A 12,496-nucleotide genomic window follows, 5' to 3' on the forward strand; every position below is an offset into this window, starting at 1 on the left:
AGTGTTGAAATACAGAAATAAAATAAACAGCTTAAAAAATTCCAGTAATCAGGAGTTTGCTTATTAGTAAAGCTTTTTATCACAATAGACTTATTCAGACCATTTTAAGCAGTTTGAATTGCAACATTGTTAAATGCTACTACGTGTTATTTTAATTTTAAATTTGACATTGAAAGTGTGCTAGTTGTAAAGTTGGCAGAAAGAATCACTGGCACCTCCCTTACACCTCTGGAAGATCTACACAAATGCCGGTGCATCGACAGGGCAAAAAAGATTTCCAGCGATCCAATGCATCCTGCCAATGGTCTGTATACTTGCCTATCCTCTGACAGGAGATACAGAAGCCTGCACTGTAAGATCACCAGACTAAATAACAGTTTCTTTCCGCTCTCCATTGGACTGTTGAACTCTTGGGAAAAACAAACCATGAGTCTGTCGAAACATCCACTTCTGTTACATAACTAGCCTATCAAGTGGCTTATTTTATGGATGTGCAATAACCAAGTGTAATACTAAGGTAGCTCACCTACCGCACTGAAGGACTGTTAAGTGCAATATACAAACTGTGCAATAATTCAGTCTAATAGATATGCTGCTATTGTTTCAATTTTACTAATATTAACTTCATATTGTTCCTTGTCTCCTGTTCTGGGATGGGTGTGGGTTACTGCTATCCTACTTTACTTACTAATTGCTACTTATTAAATTTCTACTGTGATATTTTATTAATTTTTCTCTGTCTATATGTGCAACTGTTTCCTGTATTGAGAACGAAGCATTGTCATTTCGTTCAGCTACACTGCTGTGTAGTTCTGAATGACAATAAAGTTTTCTTTGACTTGACTTGATGTGAATAATATTAAACAAAGAATGTAAATCGTATGCAAATGTAAACAAGAACTGCACTTGGAAACAAAGGCATGACTAAGTAAAGTTTTCTGCTTGTGTTTATGGTCTGACAGTGCAAATAAATATCAAGGTGCCGTATTGTAGTGTATGCAAATTGGTTCTGAAAGAGCATCTGCTGCTGTTTATAATGCAAGAGAAGTTATGTTAGGATGAGCCAACACACAGCTTCCAGTCAGCTCCTCACAAAACCTATACACATTGCTACACTACATGGTTTTCTGTTTCTAACCCACTGATCATAAGAATATTGTGGTTTCATGCTAGATTTAACTGATTTGTAAGGTGTTCTGTGTGGATTAGTTGCAGAAGATTTTTTGTTTTCTGACAGTTAACCATTGAGTCATAATATGTGTAACAGAAAACTGCTGGCAGTCAAACACGTGCAAATTAATGCTCAGGTAGTGTCATTTTAATAGATGCTTCCTAGCACTGTACACAAATTATTTTGCCTCGTTTTTCTTTTGTTGTTGGCCACTAAAATGCTTATTGGTAAATAGTAGAAAGGAATCTCTCTTCAGTGCAGCAGGAACATGATTGACTTTTATAGAAAAGGTTTTGCAATTAATCAGCTTTTTTTTTTATTTTATTTTTTTTTATTTTATTAAACAAGAAACATCTTTATTGAATTTTCATATATGGTATAGACAATCATACATTTATATAAATGAAAACATACCATAATTGATATATTTTCAGTTGGTTGCAAACAATATATATCACATATAATCTTCTGTATGGTCATGGTCATTGTCATTTGACCATTGCATAGCTCATTCAATTTCTGCCTTCCCTTAAACCTCATTCCTCCTCCAAAACATTACTTTACATGTACTGTTCCCACAATTTCCATTTTTTCTGCAGTAAATCATCTTGATCCACGATCGAGGACGTAAGGACAAGGAAAGAGGCTGTATGTTTAACAGATTCAAAGCAAGCAATCAGTAAATCAGTATTGGACGCTTAATCTCCTAACCTCTCCAACATATAAACTCATACCCACTGCTTCCCCATCCACCCTCTACATTCCCTGCTATATACCTAATACCACCTTCTTCTGTTATTAAAGCCTCTATTGCAGCCCTTAGTATTCTACAAGTTCTACTCTCTTCACTGCTAGAATGTCTCTCCATGCTTGTATATACTATGTCCATTCTTTTGGCTGGACCATTTTTACTACACCTGTAACACCTGTATTATACATTGTATTTTCCTGATTCTTCTCCTTTTTAAACCTTCTTGTAAATAAGTGTATATCTTTTACATCTTTGTTATGTTGTTACTATCCTGTATAATTTAGTTATACCTTTAACCATACTTTACTGTTGTTATTGTGTATGTAACCCGGGTTGAGCCTACAAGTGGTCAGATATGATCAGTGCTCTGACCTGGTAAGTAAATTTAAATAACTAAATAAAAAGTCTTTGGTAGGTGAGAGGAAACCAGAGTACTCAGAAGAACCTCACAAGGACAGACGGCACGAAAGCCATAAACCTAGTCATTGGAAATTGACATCTTAAAATGGAGTTGTGAGGCACCATTACTAACCAGTGTAACATCTGCTTATCAAAAGTGCAAGACTCAGTCTTGCAGATCTAAGTCTGAACACCAGATTGCAGTTCTAACAAAGGCAGCAAATTTTTACAGGGAGGGGTTTCACCCCTTTCAACTGCCTGATGTGGGTGGGTTGCTTACACGTTTTGAGTACTACATTATATCTGTGTACCTCAGAATAGGGAGAATAAACTGAGATATTGCAGATTTGGACTTAATAAAAATATATTAACTCACATTAACAATGGAAGATTGAACATCCCAAAGTTTCAGCAGGCACCCTCAGTGTAAGCATCCTTTAAAGTAGAACCTCAGTTATTAGCTTTAGGAGATGGGGGGTGGGCTAGATTACTGGATTCAGGAGGTGGGGATGGGGAGCCTCGATGACTGGATTCAGGTGGTGGGCAGGGTGGGGCTGGATCACCGGAGTTAGGAGGTGGGTTGGATCGCCCTGGATTACTTGAGTGAGGAGGTGACGAGAGTAACCCTGGTTAGCAAACATCAGTATTACATTACCTTTTCCACCTGCACAATAGGTAATGAATATGAATTTGAATGATGGCAGGATTGACCCTGGCATTGAGAACTGATCGGGTATTTATAAATGGGGACGGAAGACACTGGATATCAAGTACTGAACATATGTTTGAGAGACAAATAAACAGTTAAAAAGTGCTTCAGCACCTCACTTTATATAATAAACAAAAATAGTCTGGTCACCTAAAACTTTTCCAGACATTCTGTCATTTGAAGTATTTTTAAGTTTTTGGATGAGGTGACCCCCATTGAGTGTTAGACAATCACACAGCAATGATTGACAGACAGATTTTAAGTTATAAGTGGTGTTCTGTATTTGTCCCATGATACATTTACACATTAAGTCCTGTATTCTGGTACTATAGCAACGCAGTATTTTATAACACACTTATGCATGTGGACATGGACACACGTGTGCACACACACAATGTATTATGTTTCCCATCAGGATTGTCAAATTATTACTGTACTGATACACACAAACATATGCTTATGAAAAAGATTATCATGTAGCAAAGGACACATTTCTTAATGACAAGCTCTCATTACTGAATTTTACTGTTGTTACAAAGCAGCAAACTATGACATCAAAAAAAGCCATTATAGTTGTATTATGTAATGCTCTTTTTCCCATGCATATGTTGTATATGTAACATTTCTAATGTGTGTTAGTGTGTGTGTGTGTAGTAAGGAGACACACTGGTATTTAGACATGCCATTATAACTCTGAATGTGATAGCCCATTTCACTGAGCATAAATATTTTATCATGAGGTTGTGATACCTAGGATTAGGTTACATTTAGTAAAGATGTGTTTACCCCCTTCATGAGTTAGGACGTTGACCTCCCCCCACCCCCTGCTCATGCCAGAGAAAAGTATTTGCTTTTTACACTGTCATATTTCATCAAATAATTATGCCCCTGTTTTGGGTCTTTGTGAAACATACTATACTTACAAATGAATTTGTTTCAATTTTACTTTGAAAGAGTGCCCAGAATTTTAAATTTCCCTACCGTCACTGATTTTGATATGACTCTTGACTGGACCAAACAAGCAATTTAATATGTTTTTCTGTGATGGAGGCAGGCATAGTAATGTTATTTTATTTTTCATTTATGTCTTTTGTGCAGCATGCTTTAATATGGTGTCAGCTTAGTCTAGTTTGTCTGAGCGAGAACTACATTCATCCTTTAACTATTTGTTTTTATTTTTTCATAGGAGTACAGTGAGCCTTCCCGTATGTAGTGCATTTGCCCAAGTACCGTATTTTTTTCTCAAACATCTTTGTTGAATTATCACTTATTTTGATACTGGAGTCCTGGCAGACCAAAATGTTATCATGAGATCAGAAGCACAAAACACCTGACCTAGTAAACATTTGTTAGTTATATTTGCTGTGCATATAATTACTTGCATGGTTTGTAATAAGTTCATTACCCTTATTTTCTAACTATGGCAACAGATGTCAGCCAAGTTATGATCTGGTATTAAATGTGCATCAGTAGAGCTGTTATGAGCAGCTAATTTTGTCTGCTGTTGGATATTTTGTCCTCTGTAATAATTTATTATCTCTTACAGGAAAAAGATCTGTTGTCATCCAAAGTGATAAGATTGGAAGAAAATGTTGCAGACCTCAGGATGAATTTGACAGCAGCTATTTCTGACAAAGATCGGATTTTGCAAGTAGGTGAAATAATCGTCATTTAAAAAAAAAACTTCCATGGCAGGTTCAACTTGAATAATTTCCCCTTAAATCAGTAACATGTGAGTGCTCGTGTACGTGTCTCCATATAGTACAATTAAAAATACAGCAAGTCAAAAAAAAAAACAACGAATAAGAAATAAACATATAATAAAATACATGTAGTATTGTACAAAAATATACAAAATGGTCAGCAGAGTTTGAACATTCAATATTGTGAGATTGAATTTACTAGATAAATATTTATTAGGTTAAGTAAGTGAATAGGCTAAGCCTAGTGTAAATACCGATATGATGGGAAAAAAAGTACAAGGGTGTGGAGGGGTTAGGTAGGGTCCTGACAGGGGCAAGAGTTGGTGTTAAGTAGATGAAATTTGAATTCCCTTTTGAAGTGTAATGGGTGGGTAATGGAATGTATATGTATAGCAAGTTTATTCCAAGCTTGGGCAACAGAGCATTTCTAGAGTAGCCTGCCCACATTTTTCTTGGGTTGGTAAATATCAAGGAGTTGCTAGTTTGAGGTGTGGAGGGTCCTAGAAGGGGAGTAGGCGGATACCAGGGAGGAGAGAGCTGGGCAGGAGATGGTTTGTATAGTATGTGGTGTATCATTTGAAGATGGGATAGGAGTTGCTGGGGGAGTTCAAACCATTGAAGAGAGTTGAGTGCGAGGCAATGATGAGAGTTGTAAGGAGAGTTGGGGATAAATCTAGCTATTTTGTGGTATGTTTGTTGAAGTTTTGACAAGGTTCTGGACTGAATGTTAGTTAGGACAGGGGCATCATATAGAAGGGAGGGGATGAGAAGTGCCTGTGCCAGGGAGAGTCTAGCATTAGAAGTTAGACTTTTTCTGTTGTGATAAAGCAAGCCTAATTTCTGGTGAGTTTTTTTATAAATTGGAGTATCTGTAAGGTAAATTTAAGTTCATCATCAATGATGGCACCTAGGAGCTCTGTGTGGGGTTCAGGTTGAATAATGGTGTTATTGGAGGGTATGATAACAAAGGTGGATTTGTGATGGGAGAGGGAACGAGGGAGAAAGAGTAAGAGTTTTTTTTTCTGGGTGTAGGATGAGTAGATTATCAGACAGCCACTTTTTGATGGATAGAACTGTGTCCTGGGTTTGGGTATGGAGTTCAGATATACTGCTGGAGATGGAGATGAGAGTTGAATCGTCAGCATATTGGATTAGGGAGGATTGCAGGATGTATGTAGTTCATTAGTGGAAATATTAAACAGGAGGGGACTCAAGATGGAGCCTTGTGGAAAACCGGATGTGAATGGAATGGAGGGAGAGCAGGAAAATAGACATCTGAAAGATTGTTGCCTACAAGAGAGGTAGCTAGAGAACCAGGGTAGGGAGGCAGCAGATAGGTTAAGATTAGGTATTTTAGATAGTATGGGGTGAGAGACCATGTCAAAGGCTTTGGAGAGTTCAAGGAAAAGACAGGATATGAGTTGGTTATTGTCACAGGCCTCAGTGACAGTATGAGTAAATACTAGGAGGGAAGTAGCTGTGCTGTGGTTTGACTGGAAACTATGTTGAGTGGGAGTCAGAAGGTTTTGTTGGAGGAGGTAGTTGAGAAGCTGTGAGTGAGTGCATTTTTTGAGTATTTTAGATAGAGCGGATAGGATGATGATGGGTCTATAGTTAGATGGGTCAGTTGAGTTCCCTCCTTTGCTTAGGAGGATGATGAAGAAGGATTTCCAGATGAAAGGGGCTGTTGCTTCTTGAACGGATCTGTTGATTAGTATGGATACAGGACAGGCTATACGTTCAGCAGCTAGTTTGAGAAAGGTAGGAGGGAGATAGTCAGTGGAGGGTGAGCAGAGTTTAAGCTTCAGAAGAAGTGATTTAATGTGAGAAATGGGAACAGGTTGAAAGGAGAAATGTTTTTTGTTGAGTGGCCTGGAAGGGGTAGAGGGAGCAGTTGTGTTGGAGCTGGAGGATGTGAGTTTTTGAATTGTGTCAATGACGTGATGGTTGAGGAGGGTTAGTGGTTTCCAGAGGAGATTTGTGTGTGTGTGTGTGTGTGGGGGGGGGGGTTGGAAGGACAGTCTGGATGAAGAATTTTGTTTAAAGTAGACCAAACATTAAGAGGGTTAGATGTGGTATTGATTTGGGTAGAGTTATAGTAGGATATTTTTGTCCTTGTTGGTTTGTTTCTTGGCAAGATTCTATAATTCTCTGTAGTTTTGTATCAGGGTAGTTCTTTTGTTTTGACCCAGGCTTTCCAAGCACTGTCTCTTTTATGCATAAGAAATCTAGTATCCCTAGAAAGCCAGGGAGCATAATTAGATTTTATTCGAATTCTCCTGGAGGGGGCAACGGAATTTAGGGTGTCCAAGAAAATGTTGCTAAATTTATTGCTTACTGTTTGATTTAGAGGGATCTGCCAAGGATGGACCAGTCAGCACTAGACAGTATGGAGCTGAATTGGGAGATATTAAAGTTAGAGAGTTTACGACAGTCTCTGTAAAGTTGGGATTTGGGTAGTTGGCTAGAGTGTCTTAGAATGGAGATAGGAAGATGGTCACTTAAAAAGTCTGGTAGGGTAGATGGACTATGCTAGAGTTTGGGAGAATTAGTGAGAATCCAGTCTATAGTGGAGCTGGAAGATGAGAGTTTATGCAGGTGGGTAGGGGAAGTTATCAGCTGATGAAATCCCTGTAAGTTGATACTAAATTGTGGAGGGTCAGTTGTAAGATTGGACCTGTCAATGTTGACATTTCCAAAAATGAGGGTTTCATAACGTATGTTGTGGAAAAAACAGGATAGGATATTTTCCGGAGGGGATATATATGGAAGCAGTGGCAAATTTCTTGTGTGAGCTGAAGTGGCAGTTTAGGATAATTAGTTCAGCTGGGTGGAAGTTGGGGGTAGAGATGGTAATTGGTGAGAGATTTAGGCCATCAGAGTAGAGAATGGCGGCGTCACCTCCTTTTTTGGAATCTGAGTGGTAAATATTATAGCCAAGCAGGAGTATTTCACAGTTTGTGATGTGTGGTTTTAGCCAAGTTTCAGATAAGATTAGAATGTGGGGGGAGGTATGGGCTATCCATGTGTGTAGTTCAGTGATTTTGTTGGTGATACTTTGAATATTTAGTGAATAGATAGCTAGGCATTTGTATGAAGAAAAGTTTTGATTGGGGAGATGAGGATAGCTTGAATTATGAGAAGAGGGGGAGGTTGATGGAGGCTTGTGGGATGTGTGGCTGTGGGGGGGCTGGGTTGGGCTGGATGTCACCAGAGAGGGTAAATTGCTAATGAAAATTTTAAATAACGTTAATGATAGGAGCTGGTTGAAAAAAATTAGTTTTGGATGAACAGGAGAATAGGGTAAATCTGTAGTAGTGTATGTTTATGAAGGCAGATAGTGGAGAAGTTGAAGAGAGATGGGGAGATAATTAAGGAGTAAGTGGTGGGAGGAGTTTCAGGGATGCATGAGGTAGGAGAGCGTATATAAGGTTGAGAAAGGGTAGTGTGATAGGTGGTTAGAACAGAGAGAAGTATAAGAAGAGGAGTGGTAAAGAACAAGAGTTGCATTTTAGAGTGAGTGGGGTGAAGTTAAGGGAATAGGTAGAGGAGGATTGGTTGAAAGTAGGAAGTGATGTAGTTTAATTGTGGGTAGTGTATGGCTTAGAGTGGTTTCAGGCAGGAAGTGGGTTATGTGTGGCTGATTGGGCAGTAGGGGGAAGGAATGGATAGGATAAAAGTAATTGAAGTGGGGGTGGGTGGGAATGCTGTTAGGGTAGGGGAACGAAGTGAGCCCGAGCGGAGCGGGGCTACACCCACAGAGAAAGCAAAGAAAAAACAATCAGTAGAGCAGGTAAGTGAAGCAGACATGGGAGCAAGAGAGGCGGGGGGGGGGGGAGCAGCTCACAGAGAATATTGTAAGTGAATCCTTAGAAAAGGAGGCAGCAGGTCAGAGTGCAGGAACAGGCAATGGGCAGTAGAATAGAGAAGTGCAGGAGGAACAGTGTAGACTAGGAAAAGAAAAAAAAAGAAAACAGAGAGAGGACTAAGGGGGTCACAGGAGACAGATAGCTTTAAGAGTAGGAATAGTTAGATAGAGGTAGGAGAGGGGAAGCAGGGTAGAAGGAGAGCAGGGAGCGGCCAGGAGATATGCAAGAAATAACCAACAGACGAGCAACAGTTCAGGTATAAACTTAGTGAATTTACCAGGACATATGTTATCTATTCACAAAATGGAGGGAGGCCCCCATCAAGGGACTTGACTGAAGGTAGTTCCAGGTAGGGTAGGTCTGAGGGCTTTGCAGATGTGGAATATTGGTAAACCTATTAAAAAATAAAGAGAGAAAGAGAAGCAAGGGGTTAGGAGAGAGGAGGAACCAAGGTAAGTGTAACAGGAAAATTGTGAGAGTATTAGTGTGTGAGGAGGGGGTACAGTATGTAAAGGAGTGTAGGGTATGAGACAAATGGATGCTAGTAAGAGCTACTTGGGACAGTGGTTTAAGATATGTGTAAGGTATGGGAGGCCTCTGAATAGTAAGGGTACAGGGGAGTGAATGCAGTTTGGAGTCTGTGGTTGAAAATGATGAGTGGAAGTATGCAAGGGGGGCATAGGTGCAGCAGGGAATGGTGAATACAGGGTGAAACACTGAAATGAAAAGTAAAACAATTTAAAGGAGTTGTGACAGCTTTGAAAAGCAATACAGGTAATATCTGCACTAGAAACACTAGAAACAGTCAATAGGCACTGGCAAAAACAGTATGCAACAAAATAGTGTACATTTCAATTACTTATAGACAATGCAGCAGAATCTAGCCAACATGGGTCTATATTATATGCTCGAAGAGACTTTTCGAACATATAATGATTGACAGATAAAGAGCAAATGCTCTAAAGCACAAACGGCCACGTCTGCAAAATTTTTCCTAGGGAAAAAATTCAGTTGGCCATTATCGGGAATTGCCCTTTTCCCCAATGTAGAGCGATACTGGAGTTAGTATATTTAGTTAGGGGGTGTGTGGGGGGCACAGCGCCCCCACATTGGGGGGTGTGGGAGGGTGAATCCTCCTACTTGATTAGGGTTTGAAGTTTGTGTTTTTTTTGGGTACGGACCCTTGAATTTTTTCCCAAGGAACAAACTTGCGGACATGGCCGTTTGCGCTTTAGAGAGTTCACTCTTTATGTGTCGATGATTATATGTTCAAAGAAAGGTCTCTGAGCATATCAATACAGACCCAGTAGATGCATTCACAGTTAAAAGAAGCCTTGCCAATACTTAAGACATGGACGGCGCAGCGGTGCAGTGGTAGCGTTATCGCCTCACAGCAAGAGGTTCTCTGGTTCGATTTCTGGCTGGGTTGCCTTTTGTGCGGAGTCTGCATGTCCTGCATGCATTCATGTGAGTTTCCTCCCACGTTACAAAAAGATGCATTTGGAGCATTTCTCCCCCGGGCCTCCACTGAAAATTGTCTCGTTCCAAGTCGGACTTTCCCAGTTAACAAATGTTAAATAAATAAATAAAAATATTTATACAGTAACATTCTAGAGTTGGTTGTAGAGTGCAGGCATAACAGTAAGGGTAATACCAACTCTGCAAGCTGAGAACAACCTAATATAGAAGGCGCTCTGGAAAGCGCCAATTATGATGTTGCTACTTGTTATAATTTCTGTTATACTGCACCTTGCAGACAACAAACTAGAGCAGTTCATGGCAGTAGCTGACCAAATCAAGATAACAACAGACCAACAAGAGCAGATGTCCCTATCAGTAAAGAACAGTAGCAAGTAGTACACAAACAAGCACATATGCCAGAGCTCCTATACTGGTCGATGCTAAGACTGAGGAGTTACAATGAAAAATAAACGCAGGTTGCAACGTGCAAAAATACAAATCGTAACGTCACCAGGGCATTCCTTACATAAAACAGGTATAACTGTGCATTCCAAGTGAAGTGTGGTAGTGTTGCCGACTTTCCAAGCCCATGCACTGCTACGGTGACCAAAGAGATACTTTATTTTCAAAAAAAACAGTCTTTGAAGTTTAGAATGTGCGTAGAGCTTAAAAAAGTTCTATTTGCAAAACAAAACAGTCTTTCAAGCCTGGAAAGTGTGTAGAACTAATAAAACACTCACCTGGATTGGCAATTGCACACTACGGGACTGCTCAAAGGTTAAGGGGGGGTAAAGATGGCACAGGGGGACTGGGGGAGAGGGTTTAAAAGGCACAAGGCATTATGGATCATCAATGATAACACTATAAGGAGGGAGAGAAAGGCAGGGAGATGAAAAGAGGTGGAAACAAAATAGCAAACAGTAGTAGCAGGTCGAAAAAGACACAAAAGGGAGGAAAAGCAGGAGGGAAGGTCAAAGAAAGCAGTTTAAGCAACCAACAGTGCAGACACCAGGATACGTACTAGGCTAGTCGGCAGATACACAACTATACAAAAACTCATGAGGGACTGACACCCATGGAGAAATCAAAGCAAAAACAATCAGTAGAGCAGGTATGTGTGGCAGATGCGGGAGCAGGAGAGGCGAGGGGGGGGGGGGCTGCTGACAGAAAATATTGTAAGTGAATCTTTAGAAAAGGAGGTAACAGGTCAGAGTGCAAGAACAGGCGATGGGCAGTAGAATATCACGGTAGGTCCCAATGCAGATGGAAAAACCAGCCACTCGTTGTCTTAACGCTCAGTTTATTGTTGCACAAAACACATCCAGCGTTTTCGCGTCCTTGATAAGGAAGCTTCTTCAGAGAAATACCAAGTAGCGCGAGACAGCGCTTTAAATACAACCTAACCAGTACGTAAATCGTCCTGGACTAATTTACTTAAAATGTACAAGTGGAACAAAACATTTAAAATGTCATGCTTCAATAATTATACATCAACATACACAATTACGTAAAAGGGAATACATAAAGAATTTGAAGGCGCAACAAGAATAAACTGTGCAAGCGCCATACAAATAAACTAACAAAAAGTAGTGATAAATTAATTAAATAAAATTAAAATTACAATCATGGGAATATCTATCCCAATATTGGCCATCTTAATAAGTTGGAAAGACAATCTATTGAAAGAAACTGTCAAGAATATTAATCCGATATCAAAAGTATCAAAAATATTGAGTGAATATAAAGTAAGAAGATACCATATCACTAAACTAATACCTATCCATTCAAAATCATTTTCATATTCTATTTTTAGAAATGCATTAAGAATGTACAAATAAAAACTTTATACACTTAACATTAAAATAATTTACTAGGGAACAACTCCAAATGAGGTGCCCCTAAACAAAGAACTTCTTAGGAAACAATGAAAGTCAATATCACCTCATATGCGATTTTAGTTTCAAAAATGGTGTGATATTACAACTTTCGTTTATCACACCATTTTTGAAACTAAAATCGCATATGAGGTGATATTGACTTTCATTGTTTCCTAAGAAGTTCTTTTGCTTTAGGGGCACACCTCATTTGGAGTTGTTTCCTAGTAAATTATTTTAATGTTAAGTGTATAAAGTTTTTATTTGTACATTCTTAATGCATTTCTAAAAATAGAATATGAAAATGATTTTGAATGGATAGGTATTAGTTTAGTGACATGGTACCTTTTTACTTTATATTCACTCAATATTTTTGATACTTTTGATATCGGATTAATATTCTTGACAGTTTCTTTCAATAGATTGTCTTTCCAACTTATTAAGATGGCCAATATTGGGATAGATATTCCCATGATTGTAATTTTAATTTTATTTATTTAATTAATTTATCACTACCTTTTGTTAGTTTATTTGTATGGCGCTTGCATAGTCTATTCTT

General features: G+C 38.9%; 1 protein-coding gene across 1 annotated transcript in view; it reads left to right on the forward strand.

The window, feature by feature from the left end:
• LOC122806067 (GRIP and coiled-coil domain-containing protein 2-like) overlaps positions 1–12,496 on the forward strand; it is a 1,105,805-nt gene that overhangs the window by 489,810 nt on the left and 603,499 nt on the right. The window contains exon 9 of the mRNA XM_044076306.1: positions 4,577–4,681. Within this exon, the coding sequence (XP_043932241.1) occupies positions 4,577–4,681 (105 nt within the window). The remainder of the gene's footprint in view (positions 1–4,576; positions 4,682–12,496) is intronic.

Source organism: Protopterus annectens, chromosome 7.part0, assembly GCF_019279795.1.
Source record: "Protopterus annectens isolate FY-2018-M chromosome 7.part0, PAN1.0, whole genome shotgun sequence".
In the NCBI taxonomy this organism is placed as follows: Eukaryota; Metazoa; Chordata; order Ceratodontiformes; family Protopteridae; genus Protopterus; species Protopterus annectens.